This window comes from Sceloporus undulatus, chromosome 3, assembly GCF_019175285.1.
Source record: "Sceloporus undulatus isolate JIND9_A2432 ecotype Alabama chromosome 3, SceUnd_v1.1, whole genome shotgun sequence".
NCBI lineage: Eukaryota > Metazoa > Chordata > Lepidosauria > Squamata > Phrynosomatidae > Sceloporus > Sceloporus undulatus.
Window position 1 is genome coordinate 92,855,447 of NC_056524.1, and position 26,571 is coordinate 92,882,017.

The 26,571-nt window shown below is 38.5% G+C and overlaps 1 protein-coding gene across 4 annotated transcripts in view; it reads right to left on the reverse strand.

The window, feature by feature from the left end:
• The window catches only part of STS (steroid sulfatase), a 211,094-nt gene that overhangs the window by 175,098 nt on the left and 9,425 nt on the right, over positions 1-26,571 (reverse strand). For all 4 annotated transcript variants that reach the window (XM_042457724.1, XM_042457722.1, XM_042457721.1 and 1 more), the window contains exons 2-4: positions 9,120-9,300; positions 4,198-4,319; positions 368-490 (exon numbers count right to left, since the gene is read on the reverse strand). In XM_042457724.1, coding sequence (XP_042313658.1) covers positions 368-490; positions 4,198-4,319; positions 9,120-9,265 — 391 coding nt within the window. In that variant the 5' untranslated portion in view covers positions 9,266-9,300. The remainder of the gene's footprint in view (positions 1-367; positions 491-4,197; positions 4,320-9,119; positions 9,301-26,571) is intronic.

Here is a 26,571-nt window from a genome sequence, read left to right on the forward strand (position 1 = left end):
ATATTCAGATGTAGGCTTGTAGACTTTTCACTGCATTAAAAAACAAACAGGTATGCCCTTTGCCTTTTCCTTTCAAGTATGGGAGTCCCTCGTGACCAATTTGTCACTACTTTACAATTCCCATTCTAGTCAATGTTCAAGGAAGGATGTTGTCAAAGCAGTGCCAGTGGCTTTCAAGCAAAGGTATAAAACTGACCACATGATTCAACTCTGATCCAGTGCTTTGCAAAGCAGCCCAATTTATTTTGAACTATGATATTCTATTTTTAGCTTGTGAACAGTTTTCGAAGACAGTTTTTGAGTTCAAAAGCAGGATATACATTTCTAAAACCAACAGAACAAATATGCCTATTTCATTCTATCTTACCTATAAGAGCTGTGGTATAACCCTCTTGCTGGAGAAGTCTTGCAAATGTTATTTCTTCAGTAGGCAGTCCACCAGAAGAAGCAGAAAATAAGAACACTCCAACATGATGCAAGCTAGCCATTCCTAAAGGAATCAAAAACTACTTTGGAAGATGAGGCAGACCAGTTTTCATTAACAAGAATATAGATGTTTTATAATGAAACAACATCAGAACAACAGTTTTATCAGATTAGCCATGGAATATAGATGGTATATTGATTGACTGTTTCGTTGTAGCTATGCCGGATCATTCCTTGACTTTCTGTTTATATAAAGAAAACAGTTTTTAAAAAAGATTTGGGAAAAGTTAATCAAAATGGGTTAAGGATGGAAAATACATGGCCGGTGTGCCACTCATGAATTCCTACTGATTTTTTTAGGGACCTGATCTTCCTGCAGGCACATAACCACAAGAAAGGGAGGAGGAGGGGAACAGTAAGGATTACTATGCTCAGAAGTCCTTGTCTGCATTAATCTTAATTTAGAATAAAGTACAGCTCACCTTTGCAACTGTTTTACTGCCCCAAAATAAATTTACAAAACTGGAAGTGGATTTATGTCATGCTCAGCCTGGAGAACGACTTGGAGGACTCAGAGGATGAGCTGTAGCTCCTAGGACCTGAACCTGTAATGGGGAGCCTGAGGCTGGCCCTAGCTCTGCTGGAGCAGAGTCTGTGGCCCCTCCAGAGGTTCAGCAGCCAAGTCTGCCTAGGGACGAGGCTGTGGACATAGAGGGGGATATGGGAAGCGTGCCTACCTTCAGGGAGCATTGAGCCAAAAGAGAGGGCCTTCGAAGATCACTGGGGCTTTATCAGAAACGCATTCATAATCAGACACACCTGAATGCCTGCTCCCTGCCTATTTAGGCAACTAGAGCAATTGTGTCTCCTTGCCAGTGATTATCTGACTGTCCTGGAGGAAAAACATTGTCTCTGGCTCTCGTGGCTTCTTGGAACAAACTGACTCCTGGACCCACAAAGCTTGCCCACTTCTCTCCACAGAGTAATATAGCAAGCAAAACTGCAATTCTATACCCGTATGCCTGGCAGTATACCCTATTCTACTCAATGGGACAGGCTTGTGATAGACATATACAGGAATGTGTGTCAGGGCTAAGTGATGAATCAGAAAGTATCCAGTTTGAACTGCTAAGATCATTGGTTAAAGTTATTTGGAAAACTGAGGAAATAAGACTGAAAGGCACCAGATATACCATTTTTTTTTGGTAGAGCACAAAACATGAAATTTACAACAACCTGAAGTAAGTCAGAGCTTGAAAAGATGCTCTAAAGATGCATTTATTCTCAATATCCTTCTTTTAAGGCTGTTAGGTGACTGTTTGGTAAGAAGTGTTTTAATGTATTCTTCATTATCATGTTTGTATGTAACTAGATGTAGCCCAACATCTTCATTTTTATTAATTATAAATAGGATTGGAAACCATATTTGAAAAAAATTTAAGTATGGTAAAAATGTCTGTTTCTTTAGTGTCAAAAACCCTGATGAGAAGAATCCTGGACTGATGAGAACCCTTGCAATTCAGAATTTATTCTATGAAAAATTCACACATGTTCATTTTGTGTAAAAAGCAGGATTTTCTGCACAGAAAAGAAACAGAATTTTCTGCACAGCATTTCATACACAAGAACACATGAAAATTTTAAGAAGAATAAGTCTCAAGCTGCAAATGGAAAACTTAGGGGCAAAACAAACCACCCCATTAGAGCAGCTCCAAGCTGCCCCGGGAGTGCTGGATCGGGCCTGCAACAACCACATGCTGAGGCCCCGATCCAGCACTTTGCTGGCCCAAAAAGGGCCAGCAAAATGGCACTCCTAATTAAAATGGCAAAAAGCTGTCCTTGCTACGGTGGCGGTGGCTTTTAGGAGCTTCTTTGGCACAGTGCATCTAAATGCTGTGCCAAAGACATGCCCTTTCACTGCCTGCTGTGTGGTCAAGTGGGCAGCATGACACTGGCATCAGGGCATGCTGCATGTGGACACCATGCCCCCACTCTGTCCTGAGGCTGGCATTCAATCCCAGTCTGTATAGCCCCTTAGTTTTTGAAACACTTTCTCACACTGAGAAGAAAATTTCCAAAATGAAGAATTGCTTCCTTCAAAAAGAAAGAAGCCCTATTTATCATTTTAGTAACTGAATTTTAGCTGTGATTCTGTGAAGTTTTATTAATTATTTGAGCCATCTTGAAATGGCATCATTATTCCATAGGCAAATTTAAATAAATACATAAAATCTCACATGTGCAGTGAAATCAGTGCATGACTTTAGGCAAGCCATTTTCTGTTACTATCAACTTCCTCACCATTTTCAGCATGAAGATAATAATGGCCATCCTTATGAGATTACAAGATAATGTAATCAAAGGCATCATTTAAACGATGATGATAAAAATTACAGAGTTTCAAAATCAAAATTAAGCATACCCTTGCTTCTACTTAAACCTTTTGCCAGGCTATTCCTTTCTCATTTTCTTATAAGCACTGTTCCCTCTATCATCAAAGCTACATCATTATGGTCTCAGTTGTTTTGTTCCTTGATATTAGGTTCAAGTCTCTTCCTTTCTTCTTGCTGGATGGTATATAAAAAATATGAATGTTGTAGGAGTGACTGGAGATCTTTTCTTGCTGCTGTTATTGTGTGCCTTCATGTTGTTTTCCACTTGCTGGCTCTGGGGGAATTATTCTGCCCATTTTATAAAAGCGTAAGATGATAGTCGACACAGAGAAAATACTTAAGCGAGACACTCCTGCTGTAAACAGATCAAACTGCTTTCAGATCTAGTAAGCATTACTGGCTATACCCAATACTGGTTTTTATATTTCATATAAAAGCCATAATTTTATACAAACTACCAGTGACAAGGAAATAATCTCTACATTGAGGAGAGAAGCTTTCCCAGGCATCGCATAATTGTCGCTTACTATCTGATGTTCTGTTGTTGGCTGTTTATCGATCCATTTCCTGTATTCCTATGTACTGTATATGTATTATCCTACTTGTGATTATGTATTTTCTCTGGATAATGATTAACCATCCATTATGAAGCCTTGCCCTCCCTCCAGTCCATCTGCCTTGGTCCAGACCTCGGAGGTTGAGAGGAACTGCTGGACCTCTTACCCTTTCCCTCCACCACTCCCTTCTCCTTCTGTGTCATGTCTTTTTAGATTGTAAGCCTGAGGGCAGGGAACCGTCTAACTAAAAAGATTGCATGTACAGCGCTGTGTAAATTTACAGCGCTTCATAAATAAAGGTTAATAATAATAATAATAATAACCCTGCAATCCTACACATATATGCTCGGAAGTAATTTTGTTTTGTTTTCAATAGAGCTCACGTATTCTCAGATAGGTGTCTAGCTTTAATATCTTTTGTATTTGTTTTAATACATGTTGTAAAGAACACTTTAAGCTAAAGTATGATACCTACTTGTAGAAATTAAAACAGACCACTCTGAAAAATTGATACTGCCCTGGCATGAAAGAACAGAAATTGGTAAATTATCACTTACGCCTAGTCTGATCTGCCTGCCTGCCTACCTTTCTTTCTTGAAATATTTCTTTTTGTTTCTTCTTCCAACAAATTCACTGAAGTTTCAAAACAGCATAGGCACTTTTACTTAGGCAGATTACCCACTTGGTTCAAAAAAGCACCAGGGTGTATTATCCCTTAGTATAAGTGCTTATTTCAATAGAGTTAAGAATGTTCATAAATACTGAAAAGTAAGTTTAGTTACAAATCATAAGAACAATGAAGAAGTAATAACATATTTTACCTGATCTGACAGGATACCGGCCTGTCAAGAAAGCTGCCCTGCTAGGTGTGCAGAGTGGTGAGGCAGCTATGTGTTGAGTCAGCTTTATTCCTCTTTTAGCTAATATGTCAATATTGGGAGTTCTGACAGGGAGAAAACAAATAGAATTTTAATGGCATTTAGAAAGGAGCCAGATTAGTATTTCTTTTAAAAAAAAACTGTCATTACATTCAGTGTGGTTTGTACAATACATACACTCTGTCCACAACCAAGTCATGGAACTGGAGAGTTCAATCATAAACTCAGTTAGGTGTGCCTATGGCTTTTCAAATCAATGAGATTTGTTGTACCTAATTGTGGTCAACTGAAGCCTTAGATAAAGCCTTTCAAGGTCTAATCAGCAACTAGAAATGCTGAAGCCAAAGTGAATGGATGAAGTGCATTAATTATGATAGTACTGGGTGAAATGTATCAAGTAAATCTAAACCTAAATCTGAGGGAATACTTATGTGTGTGCTTTCCTGAATGTATGCAGGCTAAAAGAGAACTGATCCAGGCAGATTTTGGAAAAAGTTAACTTTTATGACCACAACTCCCAGAATCTCCTTATCAGCATTGAAATAACTTTATCAAGCTCAAGGATGGCAGCCATTTGCTCCTACCTCTCTCAGCTTGCCATGTTGAGTATCAATAGCTGAAGAAACATTCTGTTCATTAGGAACTCTGCTTTATTATGGTGCTGTGACAATTGTGCTGAAACAACTGCAATGGTTTCCAGTCCATTTCTGGACATAAACTGTAGTGTCACTTAATTTCTTTAATTCATTAAACAGATTGAGGGCTGGGTGGTTCATAAACTACCATATATACTGAACTATAAGTTGATCTCGTGTGTAAGTCTAGGGCAGGTTTTCGGGACAAATGTTGATTTTGATATGACCCATGGATAAGTTGAGGGTAAAATTTAGGGGCATGCAACAAAGGAGCTAAGGATGAAGCAAAGGGGAAAACACAGAATTTCAGCAGGCATAACTGTTTGTGCTCACGGTAAAGGTTGGATGGATGAGAAAGTAGAAGGTATCAATGCCTTTAAGACAAATTACACTCTTGTCTTTCACCAGAGGATGGTTCATTTTTTAATATATAAGACTTAAGTACAGTACTTACATTGACCCATGGATAAGCCGACTCAGGTTTTTGGGTCAATTTTTTGACTAAAATTTTCAGACTTATACATGAGTATATACAGTAACAATTTACAAATCACAAAAAGGGACACATAGATTGTCACACATATTTCTAATGCATATATCCACTTGTGGCTGAGGCTTTCATGTTGGTAGGGTGGTAAATCTGCTCCAGGTTTTATTTCAAACTTTAAAGGAGCTAATGAAAATGCTAATCCCAGAACACTGTTGGATAGCTCCTTTAAAATTTACACCAAACCTCAGATAGGATTCTCCACCTCAATGACATAAAAACAACTAGTTACAACTCTGTGTTGCCTTGTGTGACCATACAGATTTAGAAATAGTTGCAGTACAACCCCTGCATCCCTGCTGATAGCAAAAATCATAGATAATAGAGAAAATCCTAGATAATGGAAAATTCTATATTTCTGATAGAAGTTGACCCTAAAATCATGCTGAAAGACTTCTAGAACCCCCCCCCCCCTTTCCCCTGGATGCTCATGTTTAACAGCCCCATGGATATAAGGGTTGTACTGTAAATGTTTCTAATTTAAACAGAAATGTAATACATCTCAGTGCAGTTGAGAAAGTGACACTTGTGCCTTTTCAGTCTGTTTTTCTGGATTGTAATTGCTAGTGCATAGGTTCAGTGTCCCTGATCTTCCTAGGTAAGTTCTCAAAGTGATAGCCCATCAGTGGAATGCATTCACAGGGAAGTCTGCTTGCTCAGTGTTCATGATGGCTGCTTTCTTCATCTTTCCAGTTCTTTTGCATTTCTGTTGTGCTGATTGTTGACATACTTTTCTGATACTCTTCTGATTAAGAATAACTCAGATGCTTACACACTTTTGTGGCATTTTCGCTGTAGATTCAAATGGCCCAGCTGGCCCAATATAGCTGTTTTTGTTCTGCTTAATTTCATTGTTGTTTTCTTTTTCTTTTTTTTAATTAATAAATAGATCTAGAAATATCTACACTGAAAGGCAATGTATGCATACTTAAAATATATTTAAAATATGCAGACAAGTGTCATGAATGGGGCTGACTTTTGAGTAGATTTGTACAGAATTGTGCTGTTAATAATTCTAATAGACACCTGTAGGAAATGAACCATACAATGGTAGAGACATTTGTTTTTAAATCAGTCAGGCTCCCAATCACAAAACTTGTAAAACCCAGCTTAGGTGCAGCAATCAGAGGTTTCTATTTAAAACACACACACACTAGTGTATGTGATGAACAACATTAGCTATAGGATTCTTCAGTATTCTTTATTACTAATTTTACAAAAAGAGTTATCTTTTCTTGTCATTAAAATAAATTGTTTATGGCTTGTGTACATAATGTAGGCCAGGATTCTATTTGGACAGCATTCTAGTGTGACGGTACTGGTGTAATCACAAATGTTGGCTCCCAATGGCAGAAAAGGGAAGGGGCAATTCTCAGAGTCAAGGCATTATCTAAAGGGTCTCTTAAATAATTGCTTATTGGACAATTATTTAAGCTATAGATTGTCCAAGCCTTCCTCCAGAGTACTTTAGGAGCTAAGGCACTTCTCAGTCATTCAACTAATAAGTGGCAGAGACTTGGCACTGCTACCAGCTTTGATTTCACCTACATCATTGGTGTAATCATTCTAGAAAGCCCAAGGATAAAATCATTTATGAGTAAGCATCACTGAAAATATTGGGTCTTGGTATAAAGGTTGTTACTATGAGAATTACAATATTGCATTATGAAATGAACAACTGGATCTTTGTTTTCTGAAGTATTCACTGACTGAATACTTAACATCATGACCTAACATTATGTCAATTGAGCAAATATTGTAATGTAATCACTTAATTCTAGGTTTTCTGCAAAGTAAAAAGAATGAATGCTACCATCAAGATGTGCATTTGCCATATTTTTGAAACTTTATTCCATATTTTCTACCTCCATACAGATTTATGATCCCTGAATTCACATTTGTGATATCTCACAAAAAGATGGTCAGTGTAGGGCTGAAAGCAGTCCACAACCCATAATCCATAAGAAGATCACAATCCTTGTTAATGTGCTAAGGATGATCATGAAACAGATGTGACTAGATAAGAACATAATCATTCAGTATTGCATTGTGTCTGTGGTTTACCTAACTCTTATCTTTCTGGCAATTCTGTGAAGCTCATCTATTTAGGAAGACTTTCAAAAGCTAGGAACTGCTGAATCTTTGAATTGGTTCTGAAGTTTATGCTTTGAAATAGTGCTGCCTGGTTTTTAGGTTTGCTGTCATTTTTTAAACAAGAAATCTTTCTATAACTTTAAAATGTTCTTCTAAACCATAATAGATAGAGCTTTTTGTGTATGGTGAAGATGATAGATTTTTTTAAATGGATATAAATAAAAGAAATTATTTTCTTCTCTGTAGGGTTAATACAGTGGACCCTTGTTATACGCTGGGGTTTGGTTCCAAGATCCCCCATGGATAACAAAATCCATGTATGCTCAAGTCCCATTAAATATAATGACATAGCAAAAGGGTGTCCCTTATAAAAAAAAATGGAAAATCAAGGTTTGATATTTGAAACTTTTACTTTTTTTGAACATTTTCAAGCCGTGGATGCTTGAATCAGTCTATAAAAAATCCGCATATAAGAAGGGCCAACTGTACATTTGGTTTTTTAATCAAATCAATCTGTCTGTATAGGTGGGATCCATACATACACAGAGATGGGGGAGGTGGTAGAAAGACACTTGTCAAGCTTGGCAAAATTACTTTGGAAGGACTAAAATTGCACAACTGGTTAACTATGCTGGCAACTTTTTCAAACTTTAACAAGAGCTTCTTGTGGAGCCAATCCTTATAAAGGTATTTATTTATAGATAAACATAATATGGATTCATCTTCAAGGGGGGGGGGTTGGGCAAGATGTTCTCTACTATGCCCTCTCTCAATAGCAAGCTTTTATATGGGGTGTGTGCTCTCTTTGTTTTTAAATTTTATATATATTGTGTGATTTATATGGTTTTAGCAAGATGATTTTACATTTTTATTGTAAAGTTTTTAAGATATTTTATCTGTGAACTGAGTTGGGTTCCTCTTCAGGAGAAAGGAAGAATATTAATTAATTAAATTTTTAAAAAATCTATGGCCTGTTACAGACAGCCCAAATAAAGCTGCTTCGAGTAACAGTGGAGGTATGGTGATTCAATGATGCATGCGTCCTAAGAGTCCAGAAGTCACACCAAAGCCACGCTCCCGCTCTAAGGCCTGGAGCGTAGTTGGTTGGCTCCCTGGACTCTTAGGACGCATGCATCATTGAAACTCCATACCTCCACTGTGACTCGAAGCAGCTTTATTTTGGCTGTCTGTAACAGGCCTATATTTGGTGTCAGTGTCCCAAACAATCTGATAAGTTGGGTATAACTGCCCTTTTAATTTCCTACAGTGCCCTGCTTTGGGGCTAGATCAAGGAATATTTGAAAATGTCCTCTGGAGCTGATGCTAATCCAGACATTCAGCGGACATTTCCTATTGTGTTCAACATTTTGTTTTTTTTAAAAAAGAGAAAAATGTTTTAGTTTTATTTTTTTCAGTTTTATTTCTCAAGTTTTCAGTTTCACTTATTTGTTCCATGATCCCTTAGAATAGAATAATTTTTCTATGGGAGGTGGAATGATGGAAGTGGTAGAACTGCAGTCTAAAATGTCATGGTTTTAGATAAACTATTTAAACATTAGCTTTATAGATCAACAGAAGTGGTACCAAACCTTAGAGTTGTGTTTCCATAGCATCCCAAGTCTCCAATGCCAAGGTCATCAGCCATGAATAGAACAATGTTGGGCTTTGAAATCCTTTTGTTTGTAGCAATACTTGTTGACCATAGACAAAACATCAAATATAAAAGGATCATCATTCTGCTGTTTTAAATTAAAATTCTTTTAAAGAGACCTGTTTTGAAAAAGAATATTTTTATTAAGTAATGCTTTTCAATATCAGGGTAATAATTTAACCTTGTACATAGTCACAATGAGAATAATGCTAAAAGGGAGAAAATGTTTTTCATGGTTCTGGCAATTTTTAAAATTATCACAATTTATAAGCAGTATGTAGAACTTGATCTTTCACATTTTTGAAGACACTCTTACAGAGCCACACATAATGAATGAATCTCTCTCTCTCTCTCTCTCTCTCTCTCTCTCTCTCGAAGATATAAACTGGAGAGAAATTTTATGATGCAATAGAACATTCCTTTCATATATTTGGTTATATACAATAATTTCTGAGCTCTTTGTGCTAGAATTTCATTCTTTACAAAAACTAAAATCATAGCATACAAGTGGTCAAGTTCTTTACCACTCTCCTTCAAGTTGGAAGGTAAAAAATTTAGGGAGGAGAGCAATGTGTTAAAACATTTCACCACAATTGTCAACTTCTATATTTCCTCTTGCTCCTAATTTTTTACCCTCTGCCCTGAAAAAGAGATCTGAAGAACTTGAAAGTTTGCATGCTCTTCTGGAATTGTACTTAGTCTTAACTAACAATGTAAATTTCTCTCCTTATTCTTCTTGTTCCTGAAGGGCAGTGGGAAATGTTATTACCCTTCTTGCTCCTCTGTGAAAAGTGAGATATTTCAACTTGGCCACCCTTCACAGAGAAGTGAACCATTTCTGAAAAATTTCAGCATTTCAGAGGGCTATAAAACTATCAACTGGCTTTTCCTCCCTAAGTCTTCTTGCAATTAGTGGTGTGAACCAAAAAAATTTATATGCACTGTGTAGCAAGGAAAGACTACCCATGTTTGTCTTTACAATGGAATTCCTTTTCCCCCTCCCCTCCTGCAGCCCAATGGAATAATTCAAACATAATTAAAATGGAGAATATCAAGTTATCTTTGGTCCAAAACGGATGGGCCAAATAAAGCAGCTTCCAGCATGGCATTCAGATGACACATGCCCCTAAAGCAGCCAGAAGCCACTCCATGGCCACACTAAAATATCAGGAGCAGATGTAATCTGCCACTGCTGGCAGCTCATTTGAGCCTGCGGCAGTAGCCTACTTCAGGAACGGGCCATTCATTCGCTGAAGTCCCAGCCCGATTGGAGCCAGAACAGCCTCTGGCCACCCATTCTAAGCCGTCTGCTTTGGCCCAGTGTGATCCTACTGTAGCTGTGTATACTTATGTACAATGTCAGGTGCATATGAAACATAAATGCATACATATACTTGTCTAATTCAATGCTATACTGAATCTTTTGATGGTGATCGGAGAGTGCCATAAAACATTCAGCTGTCTTTCCCTTCCACAGCTTCAAAGAAGGAAGGATGGTTTGTGCTTATCTTTAGAAATGAACTCCTCCCTTTCCCCTCTGCTCCTGCAGACAAGGGGAGTAATTCAAATTGTGTGAGACTCACACAAATAAAACGAATGGCTGAGGCATTGCTACTACTATCACTTTTAAGTTGTCGGACCCCATGTGTCAAGTTAAAAGAAACTTTGGATTACATAAGGGGAAAAACCTTTTGAACTTTGAATTTTTCACTGAAATGCCCTCCCTGCTACTTCTTTTGCAAGTATCTGCAAATTCACACACTTTAGTCAAGCAGATGCCAAATTTCAGAGCTCATAATACCTGAGGTGAGCATTGAGAGAACTGAAAGTTCTGTATGTTTAATGACACACACGATAAGCACATTGCTTGCCTGTAAATTTAGGATTTGGTTTTGTACTTGGGAATCAGTGTAGTTAACTTTCATTTTTATCTTCCCCCCCCCCAACCCAAAATTAGACCTCAAAAATCAGCCCGTTAAAAACATTCTAAGTTTCCATTTGGTGTTCACGTTTGTTGTAATTGTTCTTGTTTGCCATTTGTTGTAAGTCATTAAGAACTTTTGATGACCTAAGGTGAACCTGCCATGGGGTTTTCTTGGGGACATTTGTTCAGAAGAGATTTGCCGTTGCTTTCCCCAAGGTTGAGTGTGTGTGTCTGGCCCAAAGTTACCCAGTGGGCAATATGCATGTATAACAAATGATTTATTATAACAGCTTTTAATTCCAGAATTTCATGGCATCATTAAAAAAAGAAATTGACTACTTTTACAGTAGTCCAGATCATGACATTGCATATTGGAATGAAGCTCCTCTTGTCTTCGGTATTTTGTTCAGTGAGGATTTAAGCAACTACATGGTCTTACAAGGCAGGTTTCATGTTGTACTCCCAACATAGTACTCTGCCAATAGAGGCTATAGAGATAAATGTATAACTGAGCATCTGTAAGTGTTCCACACTGCAGAGGAAGAGCAAAAAGTACACATGTTCTTGAATGTCTGTGACTTTCTGGCAGTGTTGGGAAGTTACTGTAAAAGCAATGAGCTGCAGTTCCAAGACCTCAAAATTAGATTTTTACTTGTTATACTGCCAAATTAAAAAAAAAACAAGCACAAAAAACACAAAACAATGTTTCTTGTTATTTCAATGTAATTAAAACTGTTATCTTGAACTACTTTGAAAAAATAAACAAACACCAGGATGTGTTGTGCCCCCCTCTCTTTTTTCTTTCTCTACTCCTAATCTCCCTACACCAAGCATCAATAACTCATTCATTGAATGGCATAATAAAGAAACGAATAATGATGGGCAAATCTCCAAGTGGGAGGAAAAGAGGAAGACCACACTGCAGAAGGATTGACTTAATATAGGGAACCATAGTTCTAGGCTTCCAAGGCCCAAGAAGGTCTGTTAATAACAGGATCTCTTGAAGGGCTATCATTCATGTGGTTGGCCCAAAGTGAAGCCTCCTTAACAGCACATAATGACAAGAAGTCTCAAAGACCATCTGATCTACAAACATACTCCTTCTTCCTTTATTCATTATGCACATGAAGAAGGATGGATGATGCTGGTCCTGTTTCCAAATGTCTACAGTAGATCAGTCCTGCCTGGTACACACTGTGTTTGCATGTCTAAATAGGGGAAATCTTGCAGATAAGTTAGCACACCTTTTGGTTCGTCAGTTCTCTATAATTCCAGATAGCACCACATTTTACTCATCTATTGCTATTCTGAAGTAGGTACCTGTTATTCTGGTGTCCATGTGCATGTGCAGATGTCAGTGTGAAGCCAGAAAGTCACATATTACAGGATTTGGAAGCCGCTTTGATTTTGGAAGCCGCTTTGATTGTTTCTTACAAATAAGCGGGATATAAATAAAAGTATTATTATTATTGTTGTTGTTGTTGTTGATGGTGTGTGAAGTTATGACAGTACCAAATGTTTGTTTCACATAGTTTGGGTTGAGTATCTTCATGGCAAGAAAGACATGAAATATCTTTTCAGTGACTGCTGATTAATAGTTTCAATCCCTTCCCCACTGCCTCTTGCATTCTCTGACTCAGAAATTCTTAGGCCTGTTACAGACTGCCAAAATAAAGCTGCTTCGGGTCTCTTTGGAGGTACGTATGTTGTTTAAATGATGCATGCATCCTAAGAATCCGGAAGATGCACCAAAGCTGCACTCTAGTCCTTAGGGCTGGAGCATGGCTTTGGTGCGACCTTCAGACTCTTAGGACCCATGCATCATTTAAACAGCATACCTCCAAAAGAGACCCGAAGCAGCTTTATTTTGGCAGTCTGTAACAGGCCTTAGCATTCAGCAGCACCAGCCAGATCTTTTGAAGAATACAGGTTGCCTGTTACTGTGTGGTAATCTGTAAAACAACAACAACAAATCAACAGGCACACTAGATGCCAGAAAAGAACATTCAGGCAGCACAGTTGTATTCACAGGTAACTGCCTCAAGGGAAAAGGATTTCCTCACTAATTAAAAAGTTAATCTGAATTGTATAACTACAAGTTTGTTTAATATACAATGAAGCAATAGAACATTCTTAATGATGAACAACCACATAACAAAATAAAATGAATTGACACTATCACACTGATGGTTAACTTGTCAAGATTATTTTTTCCCCCAACTCCCTTAGCAAAACTAGGGAAGAAATACATTCCTTACTCTTCAGAGCTGAAAGAAAATTTCATAAAAGGAAACATTATGATCATTTGAGGAGCCTCTAGTTCTATTTGCATCCCACTTACTACCTGTACAAATTGTAGATACAGGAGAGGGCAAATATACCCAAGTTAATACACTCTATTTAATATTATCTCCAAAATGTGAATTAATAAGCCCCACTGCAGTGCAAGCTCACAGCTCAATCATAATATCAGCTTCTCTTCTCAAAATGACCCACTGATAGATAATGGACTTGAGTCTCAGCCCAAATGACACTAAAATGACACTAAAAATACTAGGTTCTACACAGCATGTGTTCAAGAGTGTGGAATGAAGAAATATACACTATCCACCAAAGGCTGCTCATACTAAACTTTTTCTCCCTGTGTAATAATATTCAGAGATAGGTTTGGATTATCATATTTTCTCCTTTATAATCATCTCTATATTATTTGATACCTTCCTGCTCCTCAATGTGTCTTCTGTACATTAAATTGACACATCATGAGCAGTTGTAATTTTGTGCACAAACTTTCAAAGGGAAAAAAAGGAGTAAACTCAGTCTTCTCATCTATTTGCTTGCTTGTCATCACTTGATCATTCTAGAAGCACAAAGAAGATATAACCTGGTATATTTTAAAAAAATCTATTCAAATCTATTTTCACATCCTAACACATTTTCAAGGCATGAATAACTGTCTGATCTTTATATTTCTTCAATTCAACAGTCCACAAAAATGCTTTAGAAATGATACTTGTGCTTTTTTGGATAATATGCAAAGTGTTACTGCCAAAATAATTCAGATTTATAAAGGTGCTTCACTGTAGAGTGTTTGGAGGAACAAGGATAAATTAACTGGTTCATAGAGCTAGTAATAAAATGTGTGAAGGGGCAGGTGTTAATCTCATCAGATTTGAGAAAGAAAATAGTCTCAACTATTCCTAATGAAAAACAAGACATATGAACTTATAGATAAGAGAACAAGTGTGGTATAGTGGTTTGAGCACTAGACTATGACTCTGGACTCCAGAATTCGAATCCTCACTCAACCATGGAAACCCATATGGTGATCTTGGGCAAGTCACACTCTCTCAGCCTCAGAGGAAGGCAAAAGCAAACCCTTCCTGAACCAATCTTGGCAAGAAGATATCATGATAGGGCCACTGTATCGCAGCATTAGCTTTCAGTTTTTAACAGTTGTAAATGTCACCTGAAGTGTGTTGCTGTTGTTACCTCTAAGGCAGGGATCACAGAAAAGTGATTTCTTTTAATTAAGGGTTACATACATTTAAAATATAAAAACATGCCGGTACTTAAATATGTAAATTACTTTTTTCCCACTGTCAATCCACATAACTAAAAAACATTTTCCTCCAAATGAAGAAGGGAAATAACGCTTTTCTCCCCACTTCCACCATTGTTTCTCCTATCATCTTTCCTAGAGCCTTGTATTGTGTGAGTGGTTGGAATTTAGTGAAACATCCCTAGAAGCCAAAATGACTAAACTAAGGGGCAAAACAAACTGGCATTAAGAGCCAACTTGGAGGTTGTGTGGGGGCATGACGACCACACGCCACACACCCTGACTCCACCCCAAACCTGAGTTACATCGCCTGCTTGATGGGCAGGATGAGAATGCTCCTGTGGCACAGCAATTAGATGCCACACACCGCTGGAGCAGAGAAGAGCTGCAACAGTGGCAAAAGAGGCACCCTTTCTCTGGTGCAAAGAGGAGTGGCTTTCTGCCAAAAAGGAGCAGATTTCTGCTTTCTGCCACTCCTTTCTGTGCAGGGAAAAGGGCAGATCAAGGCTGCGGCATATGGTTGCCACCGCCTCAATCTAGCGTACAAAGGGGTGGCCATCTGTTTTCGGCCTAATACTGTTGAGTTTTGGCCATATCATTAGAAGACATGACTCATTAAAAAAGACAATAAAGCTTACTAAGGTAAAAGGCAGTAGAAAAAGAGAAAGACCATATTCCAGGCAGAGACTTAAGGAAGCCATGGCCCTGAGTTGGCAAGACCTGAACAGGGTTGTTGATGAAGGAAGACTTGGAGGGTCTCATTGACAGGATCGTCATAAATGAAAGTTGACTCACCAAAGATATAAATATTCAACATGTAATTTAAAAAATAAATGGTATTTAATTTCTGAGGAATAACACTGCCGCTCATAAAAGTCCTTTAAACTATTTTACTAGCCAATGACTGCTACTGAATTAATGTGTGATTTATGTGTATTTTTATTCCAGTACAGTCAGCCCTCTGTTTTCATAGGGGATATGTTCTGGACCCCCCTCCCCGGCACATGAAAATGGAGACTCGCCTATATTCAAGCCCCATCGGCTTGAATGGGGTGCAAGCCTGTGAGCACGCACACCACAGAGGCATACCCCATTGAAAATAATGGAGGTCACACCTTCATCAATATTCAGGACCGCAAACCTCAAGTCTGCGAGAAAGGAGTGGTGACTGTATACTATACATTCTATTTCATGCACAGATTGATTGGGTGTTAGATTAGGACCATGAAACTCACTGGGTGGACTTGAGCCAATTATCCTTTCTCAGAATGACCTACCTCAGAGGACTATGTGTTGTGAGGAGGATAAAACTGATGAGAACCATGCACTCTGATTTCTAAGGGCATTGAAGGAAAGATGAAATAAAAATGTAAACAGTAAACAATTAAATAAACATTCTCCAAAGAAGAGTATTCTTCTCACATCAATAGTGTTTTCTCTAGCATTTCCATCTCTACTCCATGGTTATTTGTGCATTCTAATGACAAGAATTAATTTTGTGGTGATGAGCTACACCTACAAAGTATGACTGAGTGGTACATTTGTAGCATATAGGGATATGTCACTCCCTGTGTGTTTGTGTGTGCTTTCAAGTCGCCTATGACTTATGGTGACTCCATGAATTTCACAGAATTTTCTTAAGTAAGGAATACTCAGACGTGGTTTTGCTAGTTCCTTCCTTTGAAATACAACACACAGCACTTCATATTTGTTGGTATTTTTTTCCTCCAAGTACTAACCAGGGCTGAACTAGTTCAAAGATCAGATAGGATCTTATGTCTTGAGGATATTTAGGACCTACATGTCACTCACCACCAATGTTGTTATACCTATATGGATTTTTTAATGAGTCATACAAAGAACATGTACAGAACTTGCAAAATTACTTTAAGATGCCAGCAGTTGGTTATACTAGATCGGGGGCTTAAGGGTTAATGCACTAGCATTAATGGTCTATTTCAGAGAATCATAGAGCTGAAAGAGACTACAGTTGCCACTCAGTCCAACCACCTGCTGTGCAAGAAGACATAATCAAAGTACTCCTGGCAGATGGTCACCCAGCCTCTGTTTAAAAACCTCCAAAGGAGGACACTCCACCATACTCAGTAGAATCTTCAGTTTATTAACTTTGGACCTTAAAGAAAGCAATTATGACAAAGGGTGGTAAAGGCTGTCAACTCAATGCTGCCTGTTGCTTGAATGCCAGTCCTCCATAGGGCCCAGGGGGGCAAGGCAGAAAACAAAGCCATTCTCAATATGACTTTATTTTCAAATCTGTAAGACTAGAATGAGCAATCCATTGTCATACAGAAAAGGAAGAAATTATTTAATGCTGCATCAATTAATGAACGAGTGGATGGAACAAAACTTTGTTTTGTGCCTTCAAGTTGTTTCTGACTTATGGCAACCCTAAGGAATTTTCTTGCCAAGATTCGTTCAGAGGGGGTTTGCCTCTGTCTTCCTATGAGGCTGAAAAGGTGTAACTTGTCCAAGATCACCCAGTGGGTTTTCTATGGTTGATTGGGGATTCTAACATTCAAACCACTACACCAGGATGGCTTTCATTCACTCCACAGCAACAGGAAAAAAAAACTGGAGGTATATCAATCATGGAACACTTTAAAAAGTGCCTGCTGCAGTTTGGTACCCCAAACATTTGATACTCCCCCTCCCATTTTCTGTGTACATAATGGTATACTCATATTCTGACCACAGTAGCTCTGTCAAATAAACAAAGAACTATATATTTGAAAGTGAAAAACCAACAAATCAGGAACATGAATCAAAATGGGTCAGGAGAGAGTTGACTCTTTCTCCAACATAGCTGAACAAGGGTGTTGTGCAGTATCTGTTGAAATTCAACTGCTACATTCAGATCATACCTTTAAGTTGACAAGATAACTTATATACAAGGATTCCACATAAACCTGCAGGATTATTATTATTATTATTAGTAGTAGTAGTAGTAGTAAGCTTTATTTATATAGTGTTGTAAATTTACAAAGCGCTGTACATACAAAGTATAGTTTGTTCTAATCTAAGGACCTTATCATACCAGCCTGCTGTCCCATCACTTTTGTGCTAGTTTAAGAATGGAAGCATTTTAGTTTGGGATAATTTATCACACTTTTCCCCAAGATAGTACAGTCAGCCCTCCATATCCATTCTAGATCCCCCTGCAGATAAAATCCATGGATGCTCAAGTTCCACTGTCTGCAATGGTGGCATGGCCATGCTGCCTTTGGGGGCAAAGGAACTTCACCTTCCTCCCTTCTTGTCCTCCCTTCCTCTCATCTCCCTGGTGCTTCCCTTCCCTTCCCTTCTCCTCTCAGCTCCAGACTCTGTTGAATGGGAAAGGAGATGCCCCCCAGGAATGGCTGAGTGCATGCCTGAGATGGCAGTGCACATGTGAGAAGCGGAATGGCTGTTGCAGTGGCAGAGGAGGCTTTGGCTTCAGGCATCTCCTGACCAGCCATGTCCCAAGGGGTCACTCAGCCACTCCCCCTTCTCCTCCTCAGCTCCGTGGCTGGTCATCAGAGGAAGCAGGGCTCTGGACCAGGGGCCTTCAAGCAGCGAGCATCCTCCACAGCATCCCTATACAGTATATTTTGCCACTGGCTCTCATTGGTGGCTGATGATTGCCACGTCCTCCTTTTCCTCCGCCACTTGCTTCTTCTCTTTTTCCTCCTCACTGCAGCCTTGCCATCCACAGATGCTTGAATCTGAGGATGTCAAGTCCGTGGATACTGAGGGTGGACTTTACAGTGATCTGTTTTTATCTATTTTATCTATTTTATGCACTGCCAGACTCCACCCTCTGGGAGAAAAGGGGGGAAATAAGTAATCAGAGCTGCCAACTACCTTCTGAAACTGGTTGCTGTATGAATGCACACACAGCACCCAGCTTTGGGAAGGCATTGGCCATTGTGATCACTGCTCCATCCCCCTCCTGAAGCACAGGGCTGTTGTGTACACATTCACACAACAGCTTCATGTTTGGGAAGCAGGAGGGAGCGATTGTAGTTACCAACCAGCACCCGAAGCTGGATGTTGTGTGAATGTACACAGCAGCCCACTTAGGAAAGTGTTGGATGCCACCATTGCTGCAAGGTGGAGGAAAGGAGAGGTGGAATCATGCCCAATCACACCACATGACTTCCTGGGAAATGGGACTGCACCGAAAAGGACCGATCTCATGAAGACAGTTATGGAATATCAGCATGATTAAGAGCCTATTGACAGGTTTGGCCTGTCAATTAAAAGTTGCATAACAGTGGAATGCAACTGAATGCAAGGTAGTATCAGGATGGACACAACACCACATGATAAGTATCAGCCAAAGATACTTTTATTCTGTTAAAATTCCACTTTTCTAATCTCATGTTCTAAGAAGGAAAAATGTGATGCTAGGAGCCAGTTTTCATAAGGGGTCAATTTTGAGATAATTTGCTGGACCAAAACACAGAGAAGCAGCACAAGCCAGAGTTGTTAAAGTGGCTGGGAACATATGAACCTCCTTCTACTGAAGGACTGGGGACAACTGTTTTGTGCTTAACTATGAAATAATGCCAGAGATTCTGTAGTTGTTTATGGATTATTTTGGACATAATTTTCTTTCTTTCTTTCTTTCTTTAGTCTTTTACTTTGCCCTGTCTTTTTAAAATACTTAGTTTAATACATTGTATAATTTAACTAATAATAACTTTAGGGAAATGTTGAGATATACATCACAAATAACTGGCATCAATAGCACTATATGCGACAAACTGATTGGGAAACTATTACTTATTTGATAGAGCTATTTCATAATCTATTAAATCACACAGAAAATGGCATGTTAATCCAAAAATGAAGGACTTCATCCAAGAAAGACAAATCATTTGAACATCATTTGCTTTGCTTTATGAGTTTAATCTACCCAGCTTTGAAAGGCATTCAATTTGCAGTTATCAGTAAGTCTAAGAAACCAAAGATTATTGCAAACCAGCTACATTAAAAGGGAAATAGCCTCTTTAGTTTTCTTGTGGCTTATAGCCAAGCAATTAAAAAATCTTATACAGCCCCAATATATTACAGAAAAGCATGACTAGCTGAAGATATTTTGCTTCATGAGGAAAAGTAACAGATACATAGCCTCATCATGTCAAAAGTCAGCAAACATTTAGAAAAATGACAGTTGGCAATACAAAAAAATCAATCATTGAACCATAGAATTTGAAAGGACCACAAAGACCACTGAGTCCAACCACCTGCCATGAAGCAATAGACAACGAAAACACTCCAAAAGATAGCCAAAAATCACCAAATCCACTGTCTCCAAGGCAGTTGAACAGCTCTTACAGTCATTCCTATTTAGGTGGAATTTCATATTTTTTTTGGTAGTTTGCAATCATGTTTTAGTCTCTGGAACAGCTGAAAACAAGCTCATTCCATCTTCTACATAACATCCCTTAAGGTATGTAAATATGGCTATTTTATTACTTATATACTCATGTATAAGTCGAAGGCAAATTTTGAGGGCAAAATTATGGATTTTGATATGACATGTGGATAAGTTGAGGATGAAACTCAGGGGCATGTAACAAAGGGGAAAAACACCATTTTGCTCCCTCCTTCTTCCTCTCTGGACTTCTCCCAAGGGTCACAGTCTGGGCATTCAAAATATGGACACAAACCTCCATTTTCCCTTCCTTCCCCACAACTTTTCCCAAAGGTGATGGCTTGCAAAAAGGGGGACATAGACCTCCAATTTCCCTCCCTTCCCCACAACCTTCCCCAAGGCTGATGGCTTGGAAAAAGGGGGACACAGCCCTCCAAATCGCCTCCCTTCCCCACAACTTCCTCCAAGGCTGATGGCTTGCAAAAAGGGGGACAGACCTCCGATTTTCCTCCCTTCCCCACAACTTTCTCCAAGGCTGATGACTTGCAAAAGGGGGACATAGACCTCCGATTTCGCTCCTCTCTCTCCTCCCTCCCTTCTCCACAGCTTTCCCAAGGCTCACAGGAAAGTATTATTGTATTGACCCATATAGTGTGTGTGTGTGTGTGTGTGTGTGTGTGTGTGTATATATATATATATGATTTTGGAGCCCATTTTTGAGCTTAATTTTTTTGACTTATAGACGAGTATATACAGAATGTCTCAGTTGTCTCATCTCCAAGCTAAACATAGCTAGTCCTAAGGCATTCCTCATAAGGCTTGGTTTCCAGACCTTTTACCGTCTTTGTTGTCCTCTTTTAACATAATTCTCTCTAAAATTTATATGAACTGTCCAGATCCCTTATGTTAAACACATCGGACAGACTCTATATTTTCAAGCTGTAGAATGTTTGAGAGAAATACATTAATTCTTTTCTCTAATACATGCAGAATAAAGTGCATAAATATGTGTAAATAGGCAAATCATCAACAAAATAAAAATGAAAACATAGTAAGATTATGAAAAGAAACCAAAGAATTAATGTATTATTTCCTTTAATAAACTGAATAATTCTAGAAGTGAAAGCATGAAGAGAGAAAAAGCCCACACAAGTATTAAAGAGCCTAAAATAAATAAATCCTAATAAAACAAAACCTTACCAAGATGATTTTAACTATATATTTAAAAATATCTTTATGGTGTTGTCCTGGCATTAGGTGAAAAGTTGGCCATGGTTCTTAATTTAGGATTTATTTGTCTCGTACTGAACAATTCAAGACCAAAATGTTGCCATTTAAAATTAATTTATGTCCACTGCATTGGTATAGCAATTCTCTGTGCAAAACTTGCTAATGTACTGTTTTTTGGTAAAAGCATTTAGCCGAGATTTTGGTATATTCACAGGTTTTATATGGTTTCTTTTTCATTCAGGAAGTATTTTGAGATATATCTCCAACTCTACTGGATTTGGCAAATATGCAGAGATAAAACATCCAGACAAATATCCAGCAAGACAAGGATAAATAAAATGCGTACAAGTTTGAACACAGCTAACTTGTTGATGCTGCTGGCTTTATTCAACTAATTTACATAAAACTAAGGTTAAACAATATCACATAATGTAGTCTCATTCTACAAAAACACCTACAGGATCAATTATGTTGTGTTTATGCCAGGAAGTTTGATTAGATCACACAGACACTTAGCCGGAAATTGAGAGTGCAATTTTGATTCAAGTTTTTACTAAAGACAATGCAAGAGTGCCAAGTCTGAAAACTTTCCTTTTGACTGTAATGAAAGTACTTGCGAATATACTGTAAAAGTATAATATTAACCGTTCATAACTCTGAAATCCTGTTTGTGTTTACCTACATTTGTTGTCACTCTTTAGCCATTAATCTGTTTTATTACCTCCATTATTGGGGAATTCTTTATGTACTGGCTAACCTTTTATTAACTTCTACAGGATTTTTGTGATATATAGTAATGAAAGAACTCCCACAAACTGTACAGATAAAGTAACTAGCTGGCAAATGCCTATTTTCTTTTCTTAGCACAGTCACACTACACATTTGACTATGATACTTAACATATTTGCTCAAGGAAGCTGTTTTGAAACATTTAGCTTGCTCAAATAACATTTTCAAAAAGGTTATTACAACTAATACTTCCCACTTTGTGGGAAAACAACCTTCAAGTTAAAAAACCCCACATTACTTGAATGTAATTTTTTTCTTCAGCATGCAATGGTTTAAATGTGGGGAAAGAAATCAGTGCCTGACAGCAGAGAAATGCTATTCTTAGAAATCCCACTGCTTTGCCCATAGATCTCTAGTGTTATCAGACTCAGAGCTCTGAAAGGCTTTTATGCCTTTTGTAAGAGATACTGCATAACAGGCTTGATATTCTTGTACAGTATTAGTGCCTTCTCTCATTACTATATTTGGGTTTAAAACAGTGAACTTGGTCATGCCTAACACTGGATAATGTTGCACAATTTGAACATCTCTTTTATTTAATCTGGGAAAACATACCCTCCAACCTTTCACAAATGAAAACCAGTACACACACATGGCCAAGCAACATAAGAGTGTGGTCAAGATGGCAAATGTTATTGATAAGGAAAAACACACAAGCTAGGAGAGGTTGCAGCAGTTTGCTTTTTCCTGAACCTACTGGGAAGGACCTGATTTGGTCGCCTTTTCCCTCTCCCCACTGCTAAATTTAGTAAGAAAAAACTACTTTTGCACTTTGAACCCAGTTTGCAGTAACTGAAGTAACCTAACAAAGGGGGAAAGACGGAGAAAAACTGGGAAATTCTGAAAGCAGCTGAAACATGGGATGATAAAGGATTACTCAGGACTCTCCCTGTCAAATCAGGGAAGTTGGAGGGTATGGGCAAAAGGATGATTGATCAGATTTAATATAGATGGATAGATAGATAGATAGATAGATAGATAGATAGATAGATAGACAGACAGACAGATATAAATGGTCAATGGGACATTGCAGAACTTGCAAAGTTGTATTTCCAGGCTCTGGAGAATTGAGGTTATATACAAGCCTTTGCCATATAAAACACAGTTTTCCAAAATGTTTCTATTTTCTTATTAGAAGCATGTTACTTAAAATGGAAACAAAATAATTCTTCTTATGTTTGTGTTCATTTTTTAAAAAACTGACACACTAACTTTCTGTGTCAGATATCCAAGACAGCTAATGATCTAGACCTTGTAAATGAGTACTTGGAAGGAAGCCCAGTTACTGTACATGGCCTATTGTCAAGTAACTAGGTACTGGACTGCAGCACAAGAGATGAAGCCATTCAGCAGTATTGGTACCTTTCAGAAACAAATTTTACAGTTAGCATGACCATGTATTCTTCTGTTGTACAACACCCACCATTCAAGACCTGACATAGGCGCAGTACAGACTGCCAAAAAGCGGCGTACCAGTGCCGGTATTAGGTTAGGGAGCGCGCACCATGTACACGCTCCCTAACCCTAAAATGTGCCGGCGGCAGCATAATTGCGGCACCCTGTGTACACAGACGCTGCCATTATGACGTCATGGCCACGATGCGTCCAAATGGTATGGCATGGGAGTGATGTCTTTTCACCACCCCAGGCCACTTAGGGCAGCCTGGGCACAGCACGCAAAGGAGCTCTGAAACGGAGTTCCTTCTGTGGGTGTGCCTCGCTTCCGCAGCCACCAAACAGCTGCGGGAACAACACCAGGGAGAAAGGAGCCAAGTGGCCCCTTTCTCTCCTAGCTCTGGCTCCCAGGGTGTCCAGGAGCATGAAGCCCCAAGGACACCCCTTTTCCAGGCCACAGGGAAGTGGCATTTTGCCGCTTTTCCATGGTCTAGAGAAGCGTCGGACTGGGGCTTCTGAGCTGCTGGTATGGCTGCCCTGGCCCCAATCCTCTGGGGAAAGGGGCGGTCTGTACTGCGCCATACCGAACCTGCTGGGCAGCACTCCTTGGTTTGTGCAATAGGACTTCCACAAGCATGAGCAGGATGCCATCTATGCATAACTTCTGAGTATGTTCAAATGTTTGTGTACTGGCATGTACACCAGTGCAGAGCCACAGCAGGATTCCATCTAGGATTTAGAAAATTCATTTCCAGCAATAAAAAGACTAACTTTTCTTTAATTAACATTTGTTTCCAAGCTAAATATCCCCAACTGCAAAACAAACAAACAAACAAAAAACACCTCCAAAGTATGGGAAGTGTACACTTTTGTACATTTCAGTGTGAATACTCAGCCATCTTGGGAGAGAGATTTCAATGTAATATATCACACTGCCCTCTTGGGAGTGGAGATGTATATCTAAATAGATCATGTCTTTGTGGTAGAGAAGAAACTGAAACAGGGAAGCATTTTTTTTCTGTAACTTTTACCTTCATAATAAACTCATTATTTAACCATTGGACACTTCACACCCAGGAAGATTACTTGAATTTTCTTTTCAAACTGATACAAAGCATTGTTATTAAGAATCAAGTTTATTTCTCAAAGAGTTCATTACAGAGTCCAAGTGGCTTCTTAGAGTGTATGCTACAGCTGGATTAGATGAGAAAGATAAACAGAGCAGTGTGATATCAGCATACAAATGACACTTCAAAATCCCTTCTCAGAGGTTTCATGTATATGTGATCCTGGAAACAAGATGGAACATCATGGTGTTTCATTTATCCCCTACCAAAGGTAGAGAAGCCTCCCAGAAGATTATCTGGTATTTTTTCTAACAGATGGGAATCAAATTCCTGAATTATTTTTTGGAACGTGTTCCATGCTGTTGCTGTATAGCAAACAGAATATTAAATAATCCTCTCTACAGGCACTGGCTTTTTCTGTTGAGAGAAATCTCCACCACAGTTAAGTAGTATGGGTACATAAGTTAGCAGCCTTTGAGCTTGGATCACACCAAAACTGGGATTTTGTGGAAACCTCAAGTATGAAAAAGATTATAGTCATCTGAACACCAGCAAATATCAAGACAGCAACTAATGATTCATATTTGAAGTGCTCATCCTTAATCCTACATTTTTGCCTCTATGGTTCACATACATATGGTGAGTTTTCTTAGAGCTTAACATTAGGATTTGCCAAGGACTGCTGCTTCCCTCCCTAGCTTTCTTTATGAAGGCTCTATGCATTTAACACCATGATGGCAGGCTTACTTTCAGCTAGTATACAGTATTCTTGATGCTTTTCCTAGGACTTACTGATTCTGAGTTTGTGTCATGCTCTTAAAGTAATCTGACAGGACATATTTATCCAGTGACTTTAATCTGAAGGATTTCAACAGATGTGTATTTTTCCAACACACTCGTAAACTGATGAAAAGAGAATTCATATTTATTAAGATTTTTACCTGAAACACCTTTCAGTTGTTTTATTCTCTTAATTCTCACTGTATTTTATTTATTTTATATCCAACTTTTCTCTCAGAAATGGCAATCAAAGCATCTCACAAGAAGATTACAACAAAACAAAACAAATACATAAAAAATATACCAAAAATGGTACTATCAAAACAGTCATTATATTAAATTACTATTGAATTAAAAATAAGGTAAAAATACATTGATATAAAGTAGCACATACACCTGTTAAAAGCCCCTTTCTCAACAGCAATTCAGTGGCCCAGTTAGTACTAGTGACTGAAGGGTGGCCTAAAAATAGTTTGAAGAAATAAATATCTATATGTTCAAAGTCCTTCAGAAAGTACTAAAGTAATGGCAAAACATAACTCACCTTCTGTAGGCTCAGAGCAGAAATGCACGTCTTTAGAACATGCTATAGCAGTGTAGAGAACTAAATGTACCTGTGACACCTGATTTTCTAGAAAGCTTTACCTATGGCAATTTCACTCTACTGCAAACAAGCATTATTACTTGTTTGGTAGGTTGCAAATGAAGTTATTGAGCTCTTCGTAAACTTATGAAAAGCGCAGGATGGAACTTCAAGGAAGCATTGGAAGATATGCAGTAACTGTGAATACATTAAGAAACTTCCATGTGATTCTGTCTGGTTTTATTTATGATATATGCAAGGAGACTTGAGGTGTGGTATTTGCTGATCAGAGCACATTTTGAACCAGTCGCAAACATGTGATCCAGACTGACTAGCACTACATAATGACAAGTCTCTGCTTTGTTCTGGGGAAAAAAAACAACTATCTGAATCGACAATACAAAACAAGAAGACAACAATATGTTGTGCCATGGACATTTGGAGTCATATCCATATTTCTAAACATGGAGCACACAGAAGAAATTAATGCAGGACTGTTTGAGACTACCAGAGAGAACTATAGGGAACCAGAATCAGAAAATCCCTGGTTTAATTCTTGCCTAAGTCATTAACTAAGTAGGCAGCCTCAGGCACACCACTGTCTCTCAGCTTCAGCTGTTCCATCGCAATACATGGCTAATATTTCCTACCTAATGTGAAAAGGATTGTTGTACAGCTAT